At 36.3% G+C, this 22,788-nt stretch overlaps 1 protein-coding gene across 2 annotated transcripts in view; it reads right to left on the reverse strand.

Annotated features, from left to right (window-relative positions):
• LOC131434481 (tachykinin-like peptides receptor 86C) overlaps positions 1–22,788 on the reverse strand; it is a 226,124-nt gene that overhangs the window by 61,616 nt on the left and 141,720 nt on the right. For both annotated transcript variants that reach the window (XM_058601236.1, XM_058601227.1), the window contains one exon: positions 9,362–9,512. In XM_058601236.1, the coding sequence (XP_058457219.1) occupies positions 9,362–9,512 (151 nt within the window). The remainder of the gene's footprint in view (positions 1–9,361; positions 9,513–22,788) is intronic.

Consider the following 22,788-nt stretch of genomic DNA (forward strand, 5'->3'; position numbering starts at 1 on the left):
ATGGTTCATAATCAGCCTACTTTTCGGTAATGATTAATCATTTGGACTTGAATTCAATTGATTTGCGGAGGGTGATCAGGGTTCGTTTGTATACGGAGGTTGAGGTTGACCAGACCTGAACAAATATTTATTCGCGCTGAAACGAACTTTAAAGTTAGTTAGATCACAGTACTTTGCTTTTCTGTTGGTTTGCACGGTCAAAATTAAATGTTTCGTAATGAGTACCTGAATCAATCCAAAGCGGGTAGAATTTCGAATCTAGAAATGACCGATTCGCCGGAAGGGTAATTTCGAATACTATTCCGAACACACATACTTGAATTTTGAAACGAAATGACATTCAACGAAACGACATTTTCGGCGGAATGGCCCTGACCCTGATATTCGGAACGCATTTTATACGTAAAATGTTGCAGCCGAAAGCCATTTTCGCCGAAAGCCAAATCGTATTCGAAGTTGACAGCATATAGACTTTAACACTAAAAGCCACTATACTCACTTTTTTATTAAAATTGATCTAGACTATCATTTGAAAAGGACTGTAAATTTTTACCAATGTTTTGCAATTAATTAGGGTAGAAAAATTACAAATCCTACAAAAAATTGTTGTGCTGGTGATGTTCTCAAAATAAGTCTAATTATTGAATGAAAATACTTGAAAAATTACTAATCAAATTTTACACTGAAAAAAAAAACGATTTTGAAAATTTAAAGTCAAATTACAAAAAAAAAACGCCGTTCTTTATTTGAACGAAATTTAGTCCCAACATAGACAATTATGTTCCATGTCAACCTTCCATATATTGTAAGATGGGCGTTTTGAAGAGAAAAAAGTTTTTCTAACAAACACTTTTCCTTATCCAGTACTGATACTTTCAGCAAATATCGGGCACCAACAGTTCGAGAGTGTACACAATTTTAATTTGAACGTTATGAGTCCTATTGAAAATGAAGTCTCACTGAAATATGATCATATTTCAACCCAAGTGTTATCACAAGATGACATTATTGAGACGAATTTTGATGAAATTAAATCAATTATTAGGAAACTTAAAAACATGAAGGCTCCTGATAATGATAAAATTTTTAATATTCTTATTAAAAATCTTCCCGATGTTGCCTTGAGACTCCTGGTTAAAATTTTCAACAAGTGTTTTTCATTAGCTTACTTCCCAAAAAGATGGAAAAACGCTAAAGTGATTCCTATCCTCAAACCTGATAAAAACCCAGCAGAAACATCAAGTTATCGACCAATTAGCTTACTTTCTTCTATCAGTAAACTTTTTGAAAAAATTATCTTGTTGAGAATGATGTCTCATATAAATGAGAATTCAATTTTCAAATTTTACCAGAGCAGTTTGGATTTCGTCATGAACATTCAACTACTCATCAACTTGTCAGAGTAACGAACATGATAAAAGCAAATAAATCTTCTGGGTTATCCACTGGAGTTGCTCTTCTAGACATAGAAAAAGCATTCTTGTATAATATTTTCACTTCTGATCTTCCAAATCTACCCGTTGGTTGTCAGAAATCGCTATTCTGTGACGACACAAGTTTGAATATTTTCAGTGATTATCTGTCAAAATGGAAAATTAAACCAAATGCAGCAAAAACGCAATTAATTATCTTTCCTCATAAGCCAAGAGCTTCTTTTCTTAAACCAAACAATAATCACATTCTCAAATTGAATGGCTTGGAATTGACATGGTCTGATCAAGCTAAATACTTAGGTTTAACGTATGACAAAAAACTCACTTTCAAGGATCACATTGAAGGAATCCAGGCAAAGTGTAATAAATATATTAAATGTTTATATCCTCTTATAAACAGAAATTCTAAGCTCTGTCTAAAAAACAAATTGTTAATTTATAAACAAATTTTCAGACCAGCCATGCTTTATGCAGTACCAATTTGGTCAAGTTGTTCCACCAGGAAGAAAGCGCTTCAAAGGATGCAGAATAAAATTCTGAAAATGATTTTGAAGCGTCCTCCCTGGTTTAGTACAAATGAGTTACACAGACTCACAAATATAGAACCATTAGATGTAATGTCACATAATAATATAAGCAAATTACGACAAAAATCGATGCAATCTTCAATTGAATCGATTCGCTCTCTGTATTAGTTAGTAAGTTAGTATATAAGTTCCTTTTCCCCATTACACAATACAAGTAGGTTTAGAATTTTCCCTACACAAAAATCTCAGAATTGCGGAAGCAAATGATGTCCTCATGGTAACAACCAAATCATATATATATATATATATATATATATATATATATATATATATATATATATATATATATATATATATATATATATATATATATATATATATATATATATATATATATATATATATATATATATATATATATATATATATATATACATATATATATATATATATATATATATATATATATATATATATATATATATATATATATATATATATATATATATATATATATATATATATATATATATATATATATATATATATATATATATATATATTAGGGCTGAAAAGTCATCACTTGTGGCTGAACACCCAATTTAAATCTTAAAAATTTAATTTTAACTCATATTCCAATAAATAGTTATTTAAAAAAACCTAGCAATAGGGTTTTAGGTTTTTTTTCCAAAATTGCGATACATTGGAACCCTGAATGATTATGACTTTCAGTTTAGTTTAGTTATTAATAAAAGGACACTGGATAAAAAACTCATTTTGTAAAAGAAAGTTTTTTTCTGTGCAATCTTGATAGGAAACTTAATTATCTATCTTTGGACAAAAACTGTATCAAAATCAATAATGGTTTTGTTTTGAAAATCGATTTTAAAAATTTTTCCAACGTCGATTTTTTCAGTGTAGGACTTACCTTTCACTATAGAAAGATATCAGAATTGCGCGAAAACCGACTTTCAAACGGAGCCTTCGGAGACCCATTATGTTATATACCATTCGACTCAGTTCGACGAGATCGAAAAATGTATGTGTGTGCACATTTCGAAGATATCATTACCGCTCAATTTTCTTAGAGATGGTTCAACCGATTTAAACAAACTTAGGCTCGTTTGAAAGCTACTCTTTGGCTATTGATCAAGTTCGAAGATCAAATGACTGCGACTTCTGGTCCCGGAGATATGATGATATAACTGACAAAACGACAAACGTTTTTCACCGCGCAATTTTCTCGAAGATGGCTAAACCGATTTTATTAAGCTTGGACTCGTTCGAAAGCTACTACTGATCTATTTCAAAGATCAAAAGGTTATGATTTTTGGTTCCGGAGATATGATGTTATAAGTAATGTTACCGACCAAACACGTTTTTTTACCGCTCTTAAATATAAAGGTGCGAATATTATGAGATCACCTCTAATTTCGTAAAGCGGTAGTGCTCAAAAGTTTAAGCACCTCTAAAGAAGTCCCTTTGCAAAATTTGAGCTAAATCAGATATGGGTAAATTGTGCTGCCCGGCGGTTAAATTTGAAAATGTTCGATCTTGAAAAATCACCATAGTATCATCTCTAAAAACTGTTTTTTGAAAAAAATCGACTTTCTGGTATTTAAAAAATAGGTTATGTCCAAGAAAGTCGATTTAAAAACAAATTTCGAGATGACACTCAATCTCGACATTTCATGCAATTCTAAGACTTTTGGTATAAAAGAAAATTGATTTTTAGATTTGCATCTTCTCATACGAAAAGCCAACGCTAATGTCAAGCGCTTGGTTTGAGAAATGATACCGAATATGTGACATAAACATTTTCGAACAACACGAATCAATTATACTATAATTAATTGGTGTCAAAAATATATCGAAATTAGTTTCAGAAATTATTCAATAAAAAGGTAAAAAATATTTTCATGAGATTGTTTCGAAGCAAGCGAAAGACATTATCACATCACTAGGTGGATAAGGAAGGGTTTTTTTTCAGTATTTTTACTAAAAAAAATGACCGATTTTTTTTAACTCACTAGTATAGTATAACACTTTTTTGTAAGATTTATCATTTTCGGCAATAGCTTTTTGAAAAAAATTGGTTAAAAATGTTTAGTCCTTTTGAAAGGCCGTTTTAATAAATTTTGAAAAAAAAAAAACAAAGTATGCAAAGTGATCTTTTGACACAAAGTTTCATTCAAATCAGAGAGAATGACAACATTTGTTCGAGTTGACGCGAAATTTTTTCATATTTCTGGGGTAGAGTTTTTATAATATAATGATTTTTTTAAGTTTCAGGAGTGGTTTGAGCCCCCAAACCCTCACCACCCACCCCCTTGTATACGCGCCTGAGTCGGATCAACTGTCGACTGTCCAACAATGCACAAAACGATATATTTTAACATATTTACCTAAATATGATTAAGTAGAAATGAACGGCGAAACATATGTCGTAAAAGCTTTTAGGCAGCTATCAGGTTTGAGTTTTTATACACCTACACGGAACCACCCGCGATCCCATTTCAACCAGAATATTAGTTGATTTTCTGAATTCGACTGGTTAAAATTTGGTACAACTAATCGATTGTTGTTTTAACTAAACTGTCATTTTTGTTTTTCGATTAGCAGAAACGATGGTTGAAACAACTAATTTAACTGTTTGAAAAAAATGCTGTCAATTAGTGAGGACACATACCTTTCCATTTTAACAAATATTTTATTTGAAATAACTGGTGTTGTTATTGAAACAAAATTCTGTTAGTTGAAAAATAAATCGGTTTTATTTGTCTTAGACATTGCAAATAGTTGAATCAACTCGAACAATGTTATTGATTTTCGAAAATAATCAAAATATACTTACTGATACACGTCATGATCTATTTGAAATAACTTCGGTATTTTGAGATTCATGAAATAAATATCGTTGTTAAAATATAAACAGTATTTTATATTAACATGTTTTATCATTAGGGCTGGGAAAACCACCGATCACTGCTGATTTCAAGTGATCTTAACCAAGGAATAGATTATCATTACGCAAACAGAACTGATCTGATCTCTAAGTGATTTTGATTTTTGTATGATCATGATCATGCCAAGTCGAGATCAGTAAAGATCTAAATTCTAAAAAAATACTTCTGATTCGATCGAAAATGATTGATGTAGAAAAACGTTTTTAATCAGCAAAAGTGCCCGGAGGGGCGAGTAAATTAGCGAAATTATTAAATTTACTTAAAATGAGTACTGAAAGATGATGCCTTCAAACGGTTGAACTAAAGTTATGCACTGATAATTTTAGTCAATTTATATGAGCTCAACCGCTGGGAATTGGAATTTTGTGACGGCAATTCAAACGCGCCATTCAATCGCAGCGCGTTCTGTGTGTTTGAAACCCTTCGCTCCTGTTACTTTTATAAATCAAATTCATGTCAAAATGCGTTTTATTGCTAATGCATTGACATCATCATCGGTATCAAACAGCTGGAAGTAAAACAGTCTGCTGGAAGTAAATCAAAGATCGAATTTGAAGCATAAAATTTTTGCGCATACCTGAAAAATTATGAGATGATCATTCATTAACATTTTCAAATTTGTCACCAAATCTTTTTCATTTTGAATTAGGTTAACTTTATCACAACACCGCTGTTAGATAAACACTTGTTATCATAAATTTCTCAAATCGAATGAACACAACTTCACCAAACGCTTTAACCATCGATGTTGTTTTCATTGACATTTTGAAGCGACGCGAACAGATTTCAACTAAAAAAGTTGTTGATTTTGCATTGCGATTATTGTTTTGCTTTCAACTGTCTCCGGCATTTGACAGCATTCAAAACAACATATTTTTCAACTACTTGAATATATGCACATCGAAAACCATATTGGTTGAATCAAAAAGAAATTAGTTAAATCAACTATCGCAAAAATCAAAAACTGCGATATCGCAATTTTATGATCGAAGGGTTCTCCGTGTAGGCATGTGTTCGAAATAATAATTAGTATGGCAAGCCATTTGAAGTTGTCGTTGAAAAATGTATAATTTTGTTATTGTAAGCGGCTTTTTTACGCGGATTTTCGGAAACACGCGTTTTTTTTTAAATCACGCGGTATTTTTAACGCGGATTTCCGATGTTACACGGGTTTTTTACGAGAATTTCCGAATTTACGTGTTTTTTGCGCGAGTTTTCACGCGGTATGTAATCCACGCATATAAAAAGACCTCAGTGTGATCAGAGTTATAAATAAAGAAAATTAACCTTGGAGGCCCTTTAAGAGCGAGATGTCTGTTCATAATTCTAAAATCTCGCGATTCATCGCCGCTGTGGTGGCTTGATTTAGCTTCCAGCCTTTATGCTATAGATGTTTTATTCTAATACATTTATAAACAGCAAGCTATAATATAGAAAATTTTAGAAAAGTGTTAAGTTAATCAGTCAATAATGTGGTGACGAGTTCAAAGCTCACAAATTCAGCTTGGATCCATATTGATGACCATGAAATCTATACTTTTTCGATGTTGATTTACTAATAAGTGAAATCGAATCTTCCCTAACTTCCCTTATCAGTGAGATCCCAACCGGTACTAAGTGCTATCAAATCAGCTGGGTCGGTGTTCATGAGAAAGAAAAAACTTCTCCAGCTCACGTAGCAGAGCCTCAACACGCTCAAAAGTGTCGAATTTCACAGGGGACAAAACTTTTCCGATCGCAATTACCAGCGTTTTATCTTTTCATCGTGCCTGCCACACTTCTCGGTAAAAGGAGAAACTTCTAGCCTCTACAAAACAACACATAAATCGAGCAAGTGAAAACTGAAGCAACACACCGGGCGTCGGGTGAATTCACTTTGGTTACACCGTAGCAAGAAGTGTCGGAGAAAGTTGCAAACTTTGTTTGGAAAGCGTGTTTAGTGTCGGTGTTACCCTCTCTCAGCGACCGTCCACTGCCACTTTGGGGTTTTGGATTGAAGTTCTCCTCTTCCCTTCAGAACATCTGTGTCAACACAGTAGGCGTGGTGCATGACCGGGGATAAACGACACTTTTTCGTCTGTTGACTTTGGTTTAGAAAAAAAGAAAAAGATCCCCGTCATCCCCAGGGTGTTCCGTTCAAAGACGCATTCCGGCCTAAAGTTTTGCAGGTGTCTCGTACGGACCTGGTTTCATCGTTTCATGATTTATTATCTCAAGTGCGTGGGTTGTTATCTGGTTCGGTCGCAACGCCGAAAACGTTAACCGGAGAGTAGATGATTTGTTGATTGATTCGAAGATTTATATTGTACTCAATTTGTTACAAAGATAAGGATTGATTTTAAGTAGCAGCCACACATGGACGGCAATAGTATACCCTTGGATTGTATTTAATTTATTAATAGACTTTGGAAGGTAAAATCAATTGACGTACGAGGTCTGTTCAAAAAGTGCCCGGAATTCTCATTTTTCTAAAAAAATATTTATTTATTCGTCTACATCTATATGGTCCCCTTCAAAGTAATCCCCCCTAGATATGCCAGCGTATGCCACACTTATGCCAGCGTTTTTTCCAGTCTTCGAAACACCCCTGATAGTCACTTTTTGTAATGCTCTGTAGCACTCTCAGCGATTCTGCCTTTATCTCTTCAATCGATAAAAAAGGGTCCTTTCATGGGTCTCTTCAACTTTGGGAACAGGAAAAAATCACACGGAGCAATATCTGGTGAATAAGGAGGTTGGGGCATGATTAAAGTCTTGTTTTCAGCCAAAAAATATGATCAAAATTCAGCAGTTTTGGAACGAATTTTGCTGCCACTCGTTTCATGCCCAAAACATTTGAAAAAATATGATGGCATGAGCCAACTGATATGCCAACTTCATCAGCAACTTCTCTAATAGTGATTCGGCGATCATCCATAATCATTTTTTCCACTTTTCCCACATTTTCATCGATTATTGACGTGCTGGGTCGACCGGAGCGTTCGTCGTCTTCAACGTCTTCGCGGCCATCTTGGAAGCGCTTATACCACTCGTAAACACTTGTTTTTTTTTTCATAGCAGACTCACCGTAGGCTCTCTGTAACATTTCGCACACTTGGTTACACTTTATTTCATTTTTCACGCAAAATTTAATACAAATTCTTTGACTCTTCAATTCTTCCATTGTTTAAACTAACAAAAATCGCCGAGCTCAAAAAAACACGTCTACACCAGCCGCTACAAGACAGAATGTAAACAATGAATACAGCTGAAAATTTCACCATACATTAGGGACATATGTACCAACACAATAAAAAAAATTTGACCACCGGACTCTCCAGACGCGCGCAATTAAAAAATTCCGGGAACTTTTTGAACAGACCTCGTACGTCTATACGCCACAATTTGAGCATGTAGGCAGTAGCATCGGTTTCAGACTAAAATAGAACAAGATAACGTAAAATGGAAGTCATCACTCAACTGATTTTGTTGAGAGTGTAGCATTAATTGGATTCCACAGACGAACTGGGCTACGTTGCCCACTCGAACGCACTGATAACAAAGGAAACCGAAGCCAATGATTGTTTCTCGGAGAGTCCAGTAATTGAATATTGAAAAAAATGCTTTACTCAATTACAAGGTTGAAATTTATCTTCACTCGGAAGACCGAACCTTCACCTTCACGATTCGATAGACACTCGTTTCCGGGTACAACTTCCGTGAGATTCCATTGTTTCCTGTCAAAATGCGAATCATGCTTCCTGGTAAACACACACAAACCATACCCCGTTTCGCGCTAATTGAATTTGTTTTCCCTTTCATGCAACGCATCATTTTACCTCCCGAAAGGTGAAAAGTTTTGTGTACGGAGCAAATACCCTCACCCGCACAGTGGAGAAATGGAATCGGATTTGAGCTATACTGAAATTCAAAGGCAATAAATCAATCTAAATTAGGTAGAAATCAAAAGAATCTTCAATTGGGAGAATCCTTCCCGGAACCTAGGAAAATCGAATGCTTTCCGTCGTACCGTCGAACGTACTGAATTTTATTCACGTTAATGAGTTTTCTTTCTCTCGAGTCTCGCATTCGACAGAACTTCGTACCGTTTCCGATGAAGAACATTATAACTTTCCCACACTACCGACAGAATTGTACGATGAACCCGACGATAAACCACCGAACGTGATTGAGTAATTTCTGGAATATCGAGACGCTTCCGTCGATCGGTTCGTAATTTTCTCTATTTACCAACAAAATTCATATCGCAACAGGCCGGGCTACTTTGATATGAAATGTGGCCGGGCTGACACGACACTCGAAATCGTAAATCATTCATGGGGCAATCGAAATCAAAGTTTGCCTGGGGGCAATATTTATAGCACCCGGTAATCAACCGCGTTTATCAACAAAACACAGCGGAAATAATAAAAACGTAAGACTCGCAGCAGCATACCTTTTTCTTGGATTTCATCGATTCCAGCTGCCGTTCGGTGTGTTCTCCTATCGAACGGCTGCCCCACAGTTCTCGACCCATCAGCGAGTAGCACACGATCATGATCAGCATCGGGATGCCGTAGGTCAGCACCAGGAACACCAGATTGTAGCTGGAAAAAAATGAATACAAATTATTGATTTCAGATGAGAAGTGTTACTAGTGAATTGATGGAATAAATACAGATTTCTATAGGATCTTGTCGATAACCCATAGTTTTCTATTGAATTTGATTTTTATCCGACTTCCGGTTCCGGAATTACAAGGTAATATGTATAAATCTATGTTATAATGCGCCGATAATTTTCTCGAAAATTTCTGAACCTATTTTCACAAATTAAGTGAAAAATTTTCATTTCCATCAGTATTATTTCACAAGTGATGGCAAAACGAGGTGTATATTTTTATCAAACTTACTGGTAAATTCTTCTAATTGGCAGACCTTGTTAGTTAGTGGATATACAAACCTATTTTAGCACTACTAGTCCCCGGTGTCCGGTTCCGAAAGCACCGACAATAGTAAAGCAAATTATCTCAGCAATGGTTAAACCGTTTTTCACAAATCTTGATTCAAACTTTTTTCAAAAACAGTCGGAAATTTTTTTGTTCGATAATTTAAGTGGTCCAGAAAAACCACGGGAAAAATATTTAAAAAAAAAAAATCCCCCGACAAAACTACCCCTTCAGGGATGAAAAACAGTCTGCCCCATATATGGGATATTGAGCATTAAATTATCTGAAAATCACGAAAATCAAGTTCTTTTTATTATTAGTATGGTTAGTAGTTACAAAACAACAACAAAAAAATTCAAGTTATTTCATAAATAAAAATAGCAGAAATCAGCTGTGTGCAAAGTTCTCGTTTTGCGTCAGGTAGATGTAGATATGAAGGGCATTCTATGATTTTTTTTAGTGAGTTGAGAATGTGTCCCAAATATGAAACATCATGCAATCGGTGAAAAATATACATTACAACGCTTTGTAGAATTTTTTTGAAATATGTGTTCCATATTCGGGACTCAATGCAATTAAGGGTTAAAAGATACTGTGCAATTTTATCCAGATCCGACTTCCAGTTCCGAAATTAGAGAGCGATGAATGTCGAAACATCCAAATCATCATTTAAAATGATGATGCAAAACCGGTACGCGTCGGCACGTGCGGTACTGAAGAAGAAAATACCTGCGGCTTTGATCCGTACACAGTTGCCACTCACTTTTTTCAGAGATGACTTGACCGATTTTCACAAAATTAGGCTCGGATAGAAGATCTCATAGTCCCGTAGGTTGCTGTTGAATTTCGTCATTGGCTTTAAAATGGTACACGGAAGCAACAAAGGGTAAAATTCTTCTAAATTTGGCTCAAAACTGATTTAATTTGTAGGCTTACAAAACGAACCAACTTCGCTTGTACCTGTTCCCAGTTCTCGATTCCTGAAGTACCGGAAGAATTCGGACTCTGGAGAAGCAATTCGCTTGCTTGCCCTATTGCAACATGACTTAACATGTTCTGACACGTCAGTAAAGGAAACGGTGTCGCTCAAGCTTGGTAGCGTGGTAGAGGAATGGCTGAGTGTTCTGATTCGGCATTTGTGGGTTGGATACTCGGTAACTTTAAAATTTCAAACCGTCATTTAATGCGACTATGCAAAATAAAGAAACATTCTTTTTAACTTGACATAACTGTTAACAAATTGATAAGGTTATGTTCATACCCAAAGAAAGATTCTAATTTTATTCAAGTTTAAAATAAGAATTCTTTACAGAATCTTCTAGTGATATTTTTGAAAATGTAAGTAATACGAGAAAGGCATCATTACACCACTATGTGGGTTAAAAATGGTTTTTGTATTTTGGTCAATCCAGTTATGTCTCTGAATTCACCCTACCGCCTTTTAAAATTGGTAATGGTTCTTACAACTGTTCCATTTTTAGTGAATGAAATGAAACCTACAACTACGCAATATTTTTAAACGCCAAATTCTAATATCACATAGCTTGTAATTCGTAAATTGTCAAGAAATGAGGAAATTACTAAAACAATTGAATGCTTATAAGGTAAAAGCTCAGAATGTAATACAGTCCTAGGAAGTCATCATATTATTTGAAATTATCTAGTTTTGTTGAGCCATTGGAAATATCCTAGCAAAACATGTCTTAAAAACTCCCAGTTCGGGTTTACATCTCATCCAAATCAGTCGATAAAACAAAACCGTTGGGGACAGAAGAAACCAAGTACAGTATTGTGTAGTGAACAATAGACCTCGAAAATGAGTGAACCAAACGAACAAAAGCTACCGCCGACACGAAAGAATACAATTGTTGTTGACTTCAGGCAGTGCAAAATTCGACCTTTGATACGAGAACTTGAAGGTTTGCTTAAGGAGCAAATGCAGCTGGACATTAAACGTGTGCATTTACTTCAATGCAATAAGACCAATAATGTTGTTTATATCCAGTTCTATAAAGAGTTGGATGCAATTTAATTCGCTAATAATGTGCACTATGTGGAGAATGAAAATATCAAATACAACATTCCAGTATATATGGAAGATAGTGCTATAGAAGTGCGTGTGCATGATCTACCCTCATGCGTCCCCGATCCTTATATTCGCGCAACTATGTCCCAATACGGAGAGATTCTCTCTATCGAAAAATAAAGTGGAAGAATTTTTTCCCCGGTATTCTAAATGGCGTACTTTTGTTACGCATGCACTTGAGGAGGCCTATACCTTCTTATGTGACATTCGGTCAGGATACAAGAATACCGTGCAAATTACTTGTTACCTATGACAATCAGATGGCCACATGTCAATATTGCCAAAAAGCTGTTCACTACGGTAAGCCATGTGATAAACCGGACAAGGAGACAACTATACCAAAGGACAACGGTGCTTCCTTTACACCAACCCCAAGCAACCCCAGTACACCTGTGACAGTCACCAACAACAGGGAAGTATCCCCTTCAACGAAACCATCCAACGTAACCCCTATAGAACAAAGTACACTAGCTGCAGTTAACAGCTTACCATCCAACCAACCAGCAACTGCAAACAATATACATACATACAGGCCTGAATAAAATATCCTTCAAATATAAATATGTCTTAAAAACTTGATTTTTTTAAAAAACCTCTACAATCTTCCAATGTTGAGCTCTTACTTTCAAAAATTCAAGTTTGCACAAATTTACCAAATTTATTTGAAGTTTTAAACTGTCCAACATGATTTTTTTATTTCAATATAGAGTATACGACACTATTAAATTTTTTCTTAGATCAGTAGTTGAATAGTACCCGGTCTGGTTTATGAGGAGGATGAGGTAAAATATTTGTCGTAAAAACGACTTACTTTACTATGGGGCGCCTTTTTAAAATTTACCCTATACAAGAATGGGTAGAACTCAAATCGTGAAAATCTCTTGTTGTACTTAACCCAAAAGCATAATTTTGTCGTGAATACGACTTACTTTACTATGGGGCGCCTTTTCAAAATTAGCCATATGGAAGAATGGGCAGAACTTAATCGCGAATATCTCGACTTGTATTGATGGCAGCAACATAATTCTTTCACCATTTCATCAAAAATATGATCAGGAATTCAGGATAATATTTTGAACAGTGTTCGATAATCACAAACAAGTCAAAAATTAAGTTTTCTTAAAATTTGAAAACAACGCGGAAAACTCTTTACTTTCGCTTGGGTTTTTCGCGCAAGGACGACGATTTTGAGGTAGTCAGGCACATATCTTCAACTGAATGCGTATAAAAGGGGAACCGTGGTCGAAAATCGATCATTTCTTTTCGTGCGTTCGATGGAAGCAGACGTCGTGGGAGTGGAATCATCAACCAGCAGCAGCAGCGGGAGTTAAACTTTCAACCAGCAGCGAGAGAGAATGCACCTTCTGCGTGGTTAAAAGCCTCAAACGCTCAGGTCGCATCTCATTCGCTTGCTGGCCATCGAGGCGAGAGGACCTTAACCAGCAGCAGCAGCGAGAGTTAACCAGCAGCGACGGAGAATGCACCTTCTGCGTGGTTAAAAGCCTCAAACGCTCAGGTCGCATCTCTCATTCGCTTGCTGGCCATCGAGGCGAGAGGACCTTAACCAGCAGCAGCAGCGAGAGTTAACCAGCAGCGACGGAGAATGCACCTTCTGCGTGGTTAAAAGCCTCAAACGCTCAGGTCGCATCTCTCATTCGCTTGCTGGCCATCGAGGCGAGAGGACCTTAACCAGCAGCAGCAGCGGGAGTTAAACTTTCAACCAGCAGCGAGAGATAATGCACCTTCTGCGTGGTTAAAAGCCTCAAACGCTCAGGTCGCATCTCTCATTCGCTTGCTGGCCATCGAGGCGAGAGGACCTTAACCAGCAACAGCAGCAGGAGTTAAACTTTCAACCAGCAGCGAGAGAGAATGCACCTTCTGCGTGGTTAAAACCTCAAACGCTCCGGTCGCATCTCGCATTCGCTTGCTGGCCATCAAGGCGAGAACCAGCAGCGACTGAAACTGGATTCTGAGTCTGTTATTGGATCTAAATTTAGGTCTTGAACTCAGGGTCCAGTTCTCTATTCCAGACTTCTATTCGGTTCTTCTTAAAACCATAATAATACTCCTAAAGAATTATGCGGAATTTACTTTACTGTACCTCTATCCAACCCATTTTTGTCGTGAATACGACTTACTTTACTAAGGGGTGCCTTTTCAAAATTTACCCTCTGAGAGAGTGATAAGTTTTTGATCGTGAATATCTATTGTTGTATCTAATGAATCAACATAATTCTTGCGACATGCCGACATGGAAATATGATCACAATTTTATGATAAAATTTTCAGTTTTGTGACATAGTCTCAAATAATTCAAAATTAAACTTTTCTGAAATGTTTGGTATAAACGAGTATCAAAAAGGATAATTCATAAGGCGCGTTTGCCTTTCTCGTATTTTTAAAGCTCATAGCTCAGTGATCTGTGAAAGGATTTATATAATCTAACTACCAATAGAATCGAAATTTTTCAATTTTAACGTGTATAGCAAAAGCATTGAAGTATTTCAATTGTACACTATTGAAAAACCTGTCTCATTTGCTCCATGTCAACACCAGCCAATCAGAACGCGTTCTAAGGAAGAGAACAAAATATCTGCTGCTGTACAACAAATCGTCCGGGAAAAATGTTCCGAAAAGTGGTGAATATCGCAGTGAGTTCCTCAATTTGGTCCTTGTGAATGAAACGAATCCCTACAGCATATTGATAGTTTCTTTCAATAAATTATGCAAATCCGAAATGAAATAATCGACAATAAAATTCTGTATGCTGCTATTTTTATAGCCGTTAGGACCGCCCATTAGTGAAAAAGCTACAAACGAAATCACATAAAAGGAAATCTCTTAACAAAAATTCAATCAGTTTGGATTCAATCGCCACTGCGAGCAGATGTGTTTTGTGTCGTCTGCACGCTTTCGACAAGAGCGATTACGTCACAGCTGCCAGTCATTAGCATTGGGAAAAAACAACGGTGGAGAGCATTGCACAATATCAGCCGTTCTAATGGCTCTAAAATTTTTCTAAACAACTATTAGGATTTGTTGTTCGCAAATCGTAGGGAAATATCCTCAGTTTACTGCAAATCAAGAACAGTTTGCTTAGATTTGTGCACTTTTCGCTGTGTAAAATTCACAGTAATCGAGATCAAGTGAAGCTTTCTTTGTTTTTGCGAAAAATGTGAAAAAGGGGAATGCGTGCATAGTTCATACAATTGATATTCGGAAGTGTTAAGGAACATGTCAGTTGTTTTCGTATTCACGACATCCAGTTATGTCTCTGACATTACCCACCCGCCTTTTTAACTAGCGGTTATTTCGACATTGGTAACCTTAATGTCTCTTCTGATTTGACAGAAACTTGGTTTTATCCTTCCGCTGAACGAAAATGATTGTGTATAAGAATATCCAATGCGTTATCGCTTCGCCAACTGGGCTTACGACCAACTTGAAGAAGACGCCGATTTTTGCCAAAAAATCATCTTCTCGGATGAAAATTTTCATCTCGGCGGGTATGTTAATAAGCAAAATTGTCGCATCTGGGAGACGGAAAACCCGCACGTTATCATGGAGAAGCCGATGCATCCTCAGAGAGTGACGGTTTGGTGCGGATTTTGGTCTAGCGGCATCATTGGGCCATTTTTTTTTCGAAAATGAGGCAGGAGCCGCCGCAACGGTCAATGGTGAGCGCTACCGCGCCATGATTAGCGATTGGTTCTTCCCGTTACTTGAAGAGGAAGACTTGGACACCATTTGGCGCTCCGTGCCACACAGCCAACGCTACGATCGATCTTCTGCGCACAGTCTTCGAAAATCGAATTATTAGTCGAAATTCGGATGTCGTTTGGCCGCCTCGGAGGTTTATTGATGTATTTGATATTTATCGTTTATTATTACCACATGTGCAATCAAAATATGAATCATTATGTTTTTAAATCCATTTCAACAATAAATTTACTTATTATTGAATAGAAAACAATATCTCAATAGTGGTGATTTTTTTCTACAAGCTATCGGAAACGTGATCATGATTAAAATTTAAACATTGTAAATTAACCATAAATAAAGTTTTCTAAACCTTTGGAAACAATAAGGAAAACTCCGTCCGCTTGCTTATCTTTTTCGCACCCGGACGACGGTTTTGAAGTACTGTCAGTTCTGAAGTTTAACTGGACGAGTATGAAAGATAAGCCATGATCTAAAATCGATTATTTCTTCTTATGCGTTAGATGGAACTAGAAGCAGTGGTGGGAACCGTCAACCAAACAAATCTTATACGAGATGTAAAGCCACATTTGGATTAGATTCTGGAACTGAATTCAGAATCTGGGTTCTGGTCCAACTGAAGTCTGAGTTTAATTAAAGATTTAGGATTTAGCTTCAGGTTTCAGTTTCAGAATTTAGTTCCAGAATTTATTTAGAAAGCCATGACGCTGTAACTGAATCCTAATTCCTGATTTTAGAACTAGACTTCTGAAACTGGATTTTGATACTGAGTTTAGTGCCATTATTCAGATTCCTCAGAATTCTGGAACCAAATTCAAGATATGATTTCTGGAACAAAATTTTAGATCTGAACTCGGAGCCAGAATTCCTAAATTCATTTTCAGAACTCAGAACCTGCATACTGGAATTGAACTCGGAAATTCGGTTCTGGAGCTAGACTTTGGACTGAATTCAATTCTAACATAGAAATCGAAAGCTGGATTCAGAAAAAGAGTGTTGAATTCTGCAACTGAATTCGAAGCCAGTGCCAGGATCCGAATTCAGTACTTTAATCCAATTCCAGTTCCTAAATGCCCAGAATTCAGGTTCTGGTGCAGATTAATAGATGGTGGCAAAAGTGTACTCAGCAGTTGTGAACATCAGACACATTTCTCAAGTCGGTTCTGTTTACAACCATTGATATATTCCTAAAGGGCTATCCGAAGTATTCCTCCACTGAGTACGTAAATTTACAAAGAACAACTAAAACATTATTTGTTGTATGGTTCAATTGTTTTTTGGTCAGCGTTATTTTTGTAGTAGAATATATTTACCATTACAATTTGGAAACGAAGTAGTAAAAGTTGCAGAATCTACACAATCAATCAACTAACGATTTTTGATATTAGGAAGAGTGCAAGAAATATGTCAATCAAATTCGTATGCACTTCATTCAGTTATGTCTCTGACATTACCCTCCCACCTTTTATCCTTTGTTATTTGAAGAGTATTTTGTAGTCTGTGAGTATTTTGAGTGTAGTCGAACGTTGTCGTGATGAAAATTTACAGACCTCATATTGTGATCATTTCTTCTTCTTAGTCCGAACTTGCCGTGTTTTTCCTTGAAACATTACGCGTCATTAGTTGAGATGTACAAAAAAATAGTGAAGCTATGTAGCAGGTGGTGCTATATATAACGTATATGATCTGAAGTTTTTGCTTGAAGCTTTTCAGTGGACGAAAATCGCTGGAAACTTACTACTCGAAGTTTTGGTATTTTCCACAAAATCCTCTCAAACAAAGTTTTTTGAAGCACTAGAAATTGTAGAATTTCTTGAAATCTATCGAGTTTTCTTGAAATATTTGAATTTTTCAAAAGTTTCGGGTTAAGGGTACATAGCCATTTTAATTATTAAAAGTTTCGTCTTCGACTCGTCTGTGCAAAGCAGTTCAAATATGAACTGTTATTGCTCCACATGAATTTAAGTGGAATTCTAGGCAAACGTGAAATATCGCTCAACTTGAGTGTCAATCTAAGTATAGACATAAACACTTCTTGCTTTAATATGAGGCGCATTTTCAAAATTTACCTTCTGGAAGAGCGATAAGTTTTTGATCGTGAAGTGTGTCTCATTTCGGTTGGTTCAGATCCAGAGCTCAGTTCCTGAATATATTTACAGATTTAGAATGCAGTTTCCACTACTGAATTCAGTTCCAAAGTCAAGCATTCAATTACAGATTTCAGTTTCAAAGGTCGGAGGAATAGTCGACTGTTTCGCGATTGTGCGTTCGACATCATGGAATTCGCTATTTTCTTTCTTTGCGAATCGGCATTTTGCATCATGGTTTTGTAAACCTTTCGCAATGCTTGCTCTGATTTGGGAAACATTATTTTGTGCACCGTTTACTGTGTTAATTTCGCTTCAAACTAGGGCAGCATGCATTAGCATTCCATTCAGCGGTTCGTCGTTCGCATTGAAGAAAAATGAACAACTACGAAGAAAATTCTACAAATCAACCCTCCTAGGGACTGTAAACGTTTATAAAAGAGCTTTAAGAACTATTCACCTGTTGAAATATGCAAATCGGGAATAAATATTCTATTGTTAAATACAATAAAGTAGAGGAAGTTATTCGTATTCACTTCAATCCGGTTATGACACTGACATCACCCACCCCCGCCTTTTATCTTCAAACGTAGGAACTTTGGCGTTGATAGCGTCTGTATTATCGATTAATGTTTCTCTGAATTTTTCTTAAGAATCGACATCTTGTCAATGTTAGCTTTGTCTAGCGAATATTGTTTTATATATGTGTGCTTTTTCCCTGTCCCTTGTAAAATCTGTTTGTATGTTAAAATTCCACGCAGATTATGCTAAATTCATTGAAGATGTTCTCACATCTCGGACTAAATCGAATTGACTGACGAGCAACAAACCATTGAGCTCTCTTTTATTTAAGGGATTTTTTTCTTTATTTGCAGCAACACACGATTACGGTTTTCTTATTATTTGCCGTAGCACACGTTAATGCGAAAACTCGTGGGGATAAATTCATTTCAAATTAGACATTCCTCAAAGTACTCTGCATCATCAACAATGATGGAAACCAAACAAAAGCAGCGACAAAGAAAAAAAAATATCCTTGGATTTATTCATGCGAAAGATTTGCGCACTATGCGCGTTCCACGGCAGGAAAAATGCATGGAGATTTTTCGACCCGCATGCCGGTCCAGCAATTCTCCCACGCTGATTATCAGGAAAAAATGCTCGTAAATTTTCCGACCGAACCAACAACAACATTGCCGGCATTGAAAGCAATTTTTTCCGGCTCAGAAGATACCGCATGTCGATCAACGGAAAATGGAAACGGGCCGGGCGATTAATCCTAATTACGAAATAATACCAAATGTGCTGACGGAATTGGGTTTCTTTTCCAAAGGCTGACCAAAGATAAAATGCTATTCTTATAACGGTGGGAAACATATGATACGAAACCCATTTATTTGTTGCTTATGTAGAGTGAAACGAACTTTTTGCTAGACTTTATATTCCACATTATTTAATCCGTTTGACTCCTAAGTGGAGACACACTTCAATCACAAATCTGGACCTGCAGACTAACTTTTACTATAAGTAAACATCAAATCGTGAAAAATTTGCATGACCGGCTTCATAGAACCTGAACACAAAAGATTTACCTTTTCCTAAATCATGAAAGGCTCCATGCGCGATACAACGAATACAGTTTTATTACATTAACGAATGGGAAAGCACTCAGAAGAGCGTTTTTTTATTCATGTATCCCCGGATTACGTTTACGATTCAATCAAATGTTACAGTTCGGCTCACACCAAAAATCCTTCTTGGAACAAAATTATTTATGCTAAGTTTATCTGACAAAAAATAAAAACAACGAACCGTATGCAAAACACCTAACCTTTCCACTGCCCGGAATATCCTTCATCAGATAAAGGAACAGGCATCACTTTTTTTGTTTGGGACATCCAACGAATATGAGAGGATGAGTTTTAAGGTTACGAGAGAGAGAGAACAAAAAAAACCCGATGGTAACCAAGCAGGCTGCTCGCTATGAATTTGGTTGATTTACGATTTCTGTTGAAATCGTTTAAATTTTCAAGGATCACTCAGTTCACTTGCAGAGTGTTTGGGATAATGATTTACGAGATATTTTATTTTTTGAGTGTAAAAGTTATCACAGTTCACGGTTTTTTTATTTGCAGGCTTGTCGAAAAACGATCTTGTAATCTTGATTCAACGAGCAAAGTTTTCATCATTTAATTTCGAACCAGAAGCGGGCCCCCACTAGTAGAGTTTGAAGTTTCGGTTGAACTTTCTAACCAATTATTAATCTCAAATGCCATCTAGGGCAGGCAGGCAGTTCTAGTGGGACCTGATTCCCATGCTGAATGCCAAAAGCTTATTTAATATTCGATCTTGGCAGCAGCTGCCGTCAACTTAATTTACTGTCGGCACTAATTTCAGGACAAAATTGGCCGAAGCCGGGTAAGGATGTGGTCGGTTTGTCCCCGCCCCCCAAAAATGACTTCGGGCGTTTTGCGCGGCAAAATTGATTGCGATTCTAAATTTATGCCCAAACGTCTGCCGTCTTCCTCCAGCATCCAGAGCATCGGGCTATCGGTTTGGATGGGGCGCGCCAAAATAGAAAAAAAAAGTTTATTTTATCTATCAGAAAACGTTTATGACGATGCGGTCGCCGAATGTAGCGAATCGGTAAACAAGGGTAGGGCCACCAGCGCACCATTTGTCATTCAATGAGGCAGATAATAGGAACATCCTTATATCGGGTTATTTTCGATTGAGGGGCTCGTTTTTCAAGATGACAACTTTTCAAATAAGAAATATGCCTCCACTGTGTTTATTCCGCATTGAAGGTAAATAGCGTCCCCCGGTCTCCTTCCTCATGGGAGAAATTTTTTTTCACAGTGAGCTTTAACTCCTCTGTAGGAGTTGGATGACTAAAAAGAAAACTCCGAGCAGTAGTAAGTTGGTACAGGAAATTATCTGAAATCGAGTTCGGTTACAAAATTTAAAATGTCAGAAGTTTTGAATTACAAAGTTTCAAAATTTGAATATATCAAAGATCCGAAGTTTCATAACATTAATGTTGCAGGGTTCTAAATTTTTCAATTACCAAATTTACAAAATTTCAATGTTTCTAAGGTTTTAAATTCCAAAGTTTAGAATTTAAAACAAATCCAAATTTCCAATTGCAAAAGCTCAAAATTTTGAATTTCTCCAAATTTAAATGGGGTAAAGTTAAAAAATTTAGCACCATAAACACACCCGGCGAATGAAATTCAAATTTAAATAAACGATATAAATAAAATAAGCACCATAAATTATATACTCGTTAAACAATCCAAGAGTTAGAAGATTCAACAGTAAACAAATTCTGTTGCAAAGGATCAAGTTTTTAAGTTAAAAAGGCGGGTGGGTAATGTCACAGACATAACTGGATGTCTTGAATACGAAAACAACTGACATGTTCCTTAACTCTTCCGAAAGTTGATCAATTGTATGAATTATGCAAGCATTCTCCTTTTTCACATTTTTTCGCAAAAACAAAGAAGGCTTCACTTGATCTCGATTACTGAGAATTTCACTCAGCGAAAAGTGCACAAACATAATCAAACTGTTCTAGATTTGCACTAAACGGAGGATATTTACCATAGATTTGCGAGCAATAAATCCTAATAGTTTTTTTGAAAACTTTTAGAACCATTAGAATGGCTGATTTTGTGTGATGCCCCTCACCGATGGCCTCTTTTCGTTGTTTTTTCACCAATGCAAACAACTGGCAGCCAGTGTGCCAATTTTTTACGAAGTCAAATCCGTAGATTTGCTTTTAAGTATTCTCATACCAAATACACACGATTTCTGAACATAGGCACATAGTAAAAAAAAAACAACAAACAAACTAATCTCGTATCGTAGCAACTTCGATGTTGCGTTGCCAGATATGTTTTTATCAACCGTTCTAAATTGTCAGCTTGAAACTAAGGAATGAGCCAGGCCAACTTGTTGCTTTGATGAACCAAAAATATTTGATGCCTTTGTATGAGACCTAGGGGTATTATTATTTGTATTTGCTCATACTATTATATTGACATGAACCTAACACCTGGGCGCTCTGGAAAATAGAGACAGGCTTCCAAACATGAGTGGTCAGCGGTGAATAGGTGTATAATAACTTTTGAAATTGGACATGTTTAAAGTAATTATGGAGACTAAGTAACAATATTTTACGCATTTTCCGGATAATGGCCAATAAGCCCTCCGTCAACATCTACTTTAAAGAATAATTTCAGAGGTTGTAATAACAACACCAGACAAAATATTAAGCATCTCCTTTGAAATTACTGTTATAAATGACTCTCAGTGAGCGCATAATCATCCAGAATCTATCTTCAAAGTGAATATTGTCAGGCTTATAAACCGTTATGGAAAAACAGTGCGCGATTTTACAAATTTTTGTAGATATCCCGAGAAATAATGCGTTATCTGAAGATTTCTGGAGGAATAATGTAAAATCCGTAGATTTCAAAAGATTCGTCCGTAGATCCGTAGAAATGACAGAAATCCGTAGGATTGGCATTGCTGCTGGCAGCTCTGACGTAATCGTTCTTGTCGGATGCGAAACTAGCTTTGCCAGCGACACACAATACATCTGCTCGCAGTGGCGATAGAATCCAAACTGATCCAATTTTTGTTAAGAGGTTTCTTTTTACGAGATTTCGTTTGTAGCTTTTTCACTAATGGGCGGTCCTAACGGCTATAAAAATAACCGCATACAGAATTTTAATGTCGATTATTTCACTTTGGATTTGCATTTCATTGAAAGAAACTATCAGGATGCTGTACGGGATTCATTCCTGCCTTTCAAAAGAACCAAATTGTGGAACTCACTACGGTATTAAGCACTGTTCGGAACATTTTTCTCGAACGATTTGTTGTACAGCAGCAGATATTTTGTTCTCTTCCTCAGCGTTCTGATTGGCTGGTGTTGACATGGGTCAAATGAGACAGGTGTTTCAATAATGTACTATTGAAATACTTCAATGTTTTTTCTATACACGCTTAAGTTGAAAAATTTCGATTCCATTGGT

This window comes from Malaya genurostris, chromosome 1 (genome assembly GCF_030247185.1).
Source record: "Malaya genurostris strain Urasoe2022 chromosome 1, Malgen_1.1, whole genome shotgun sequence".
Lineage (NCBI taxonomy): Eukaryota > Metazoa > Arthropoda > Insecta > Diptera > Culicidae > Malaya > Malaya genurostris.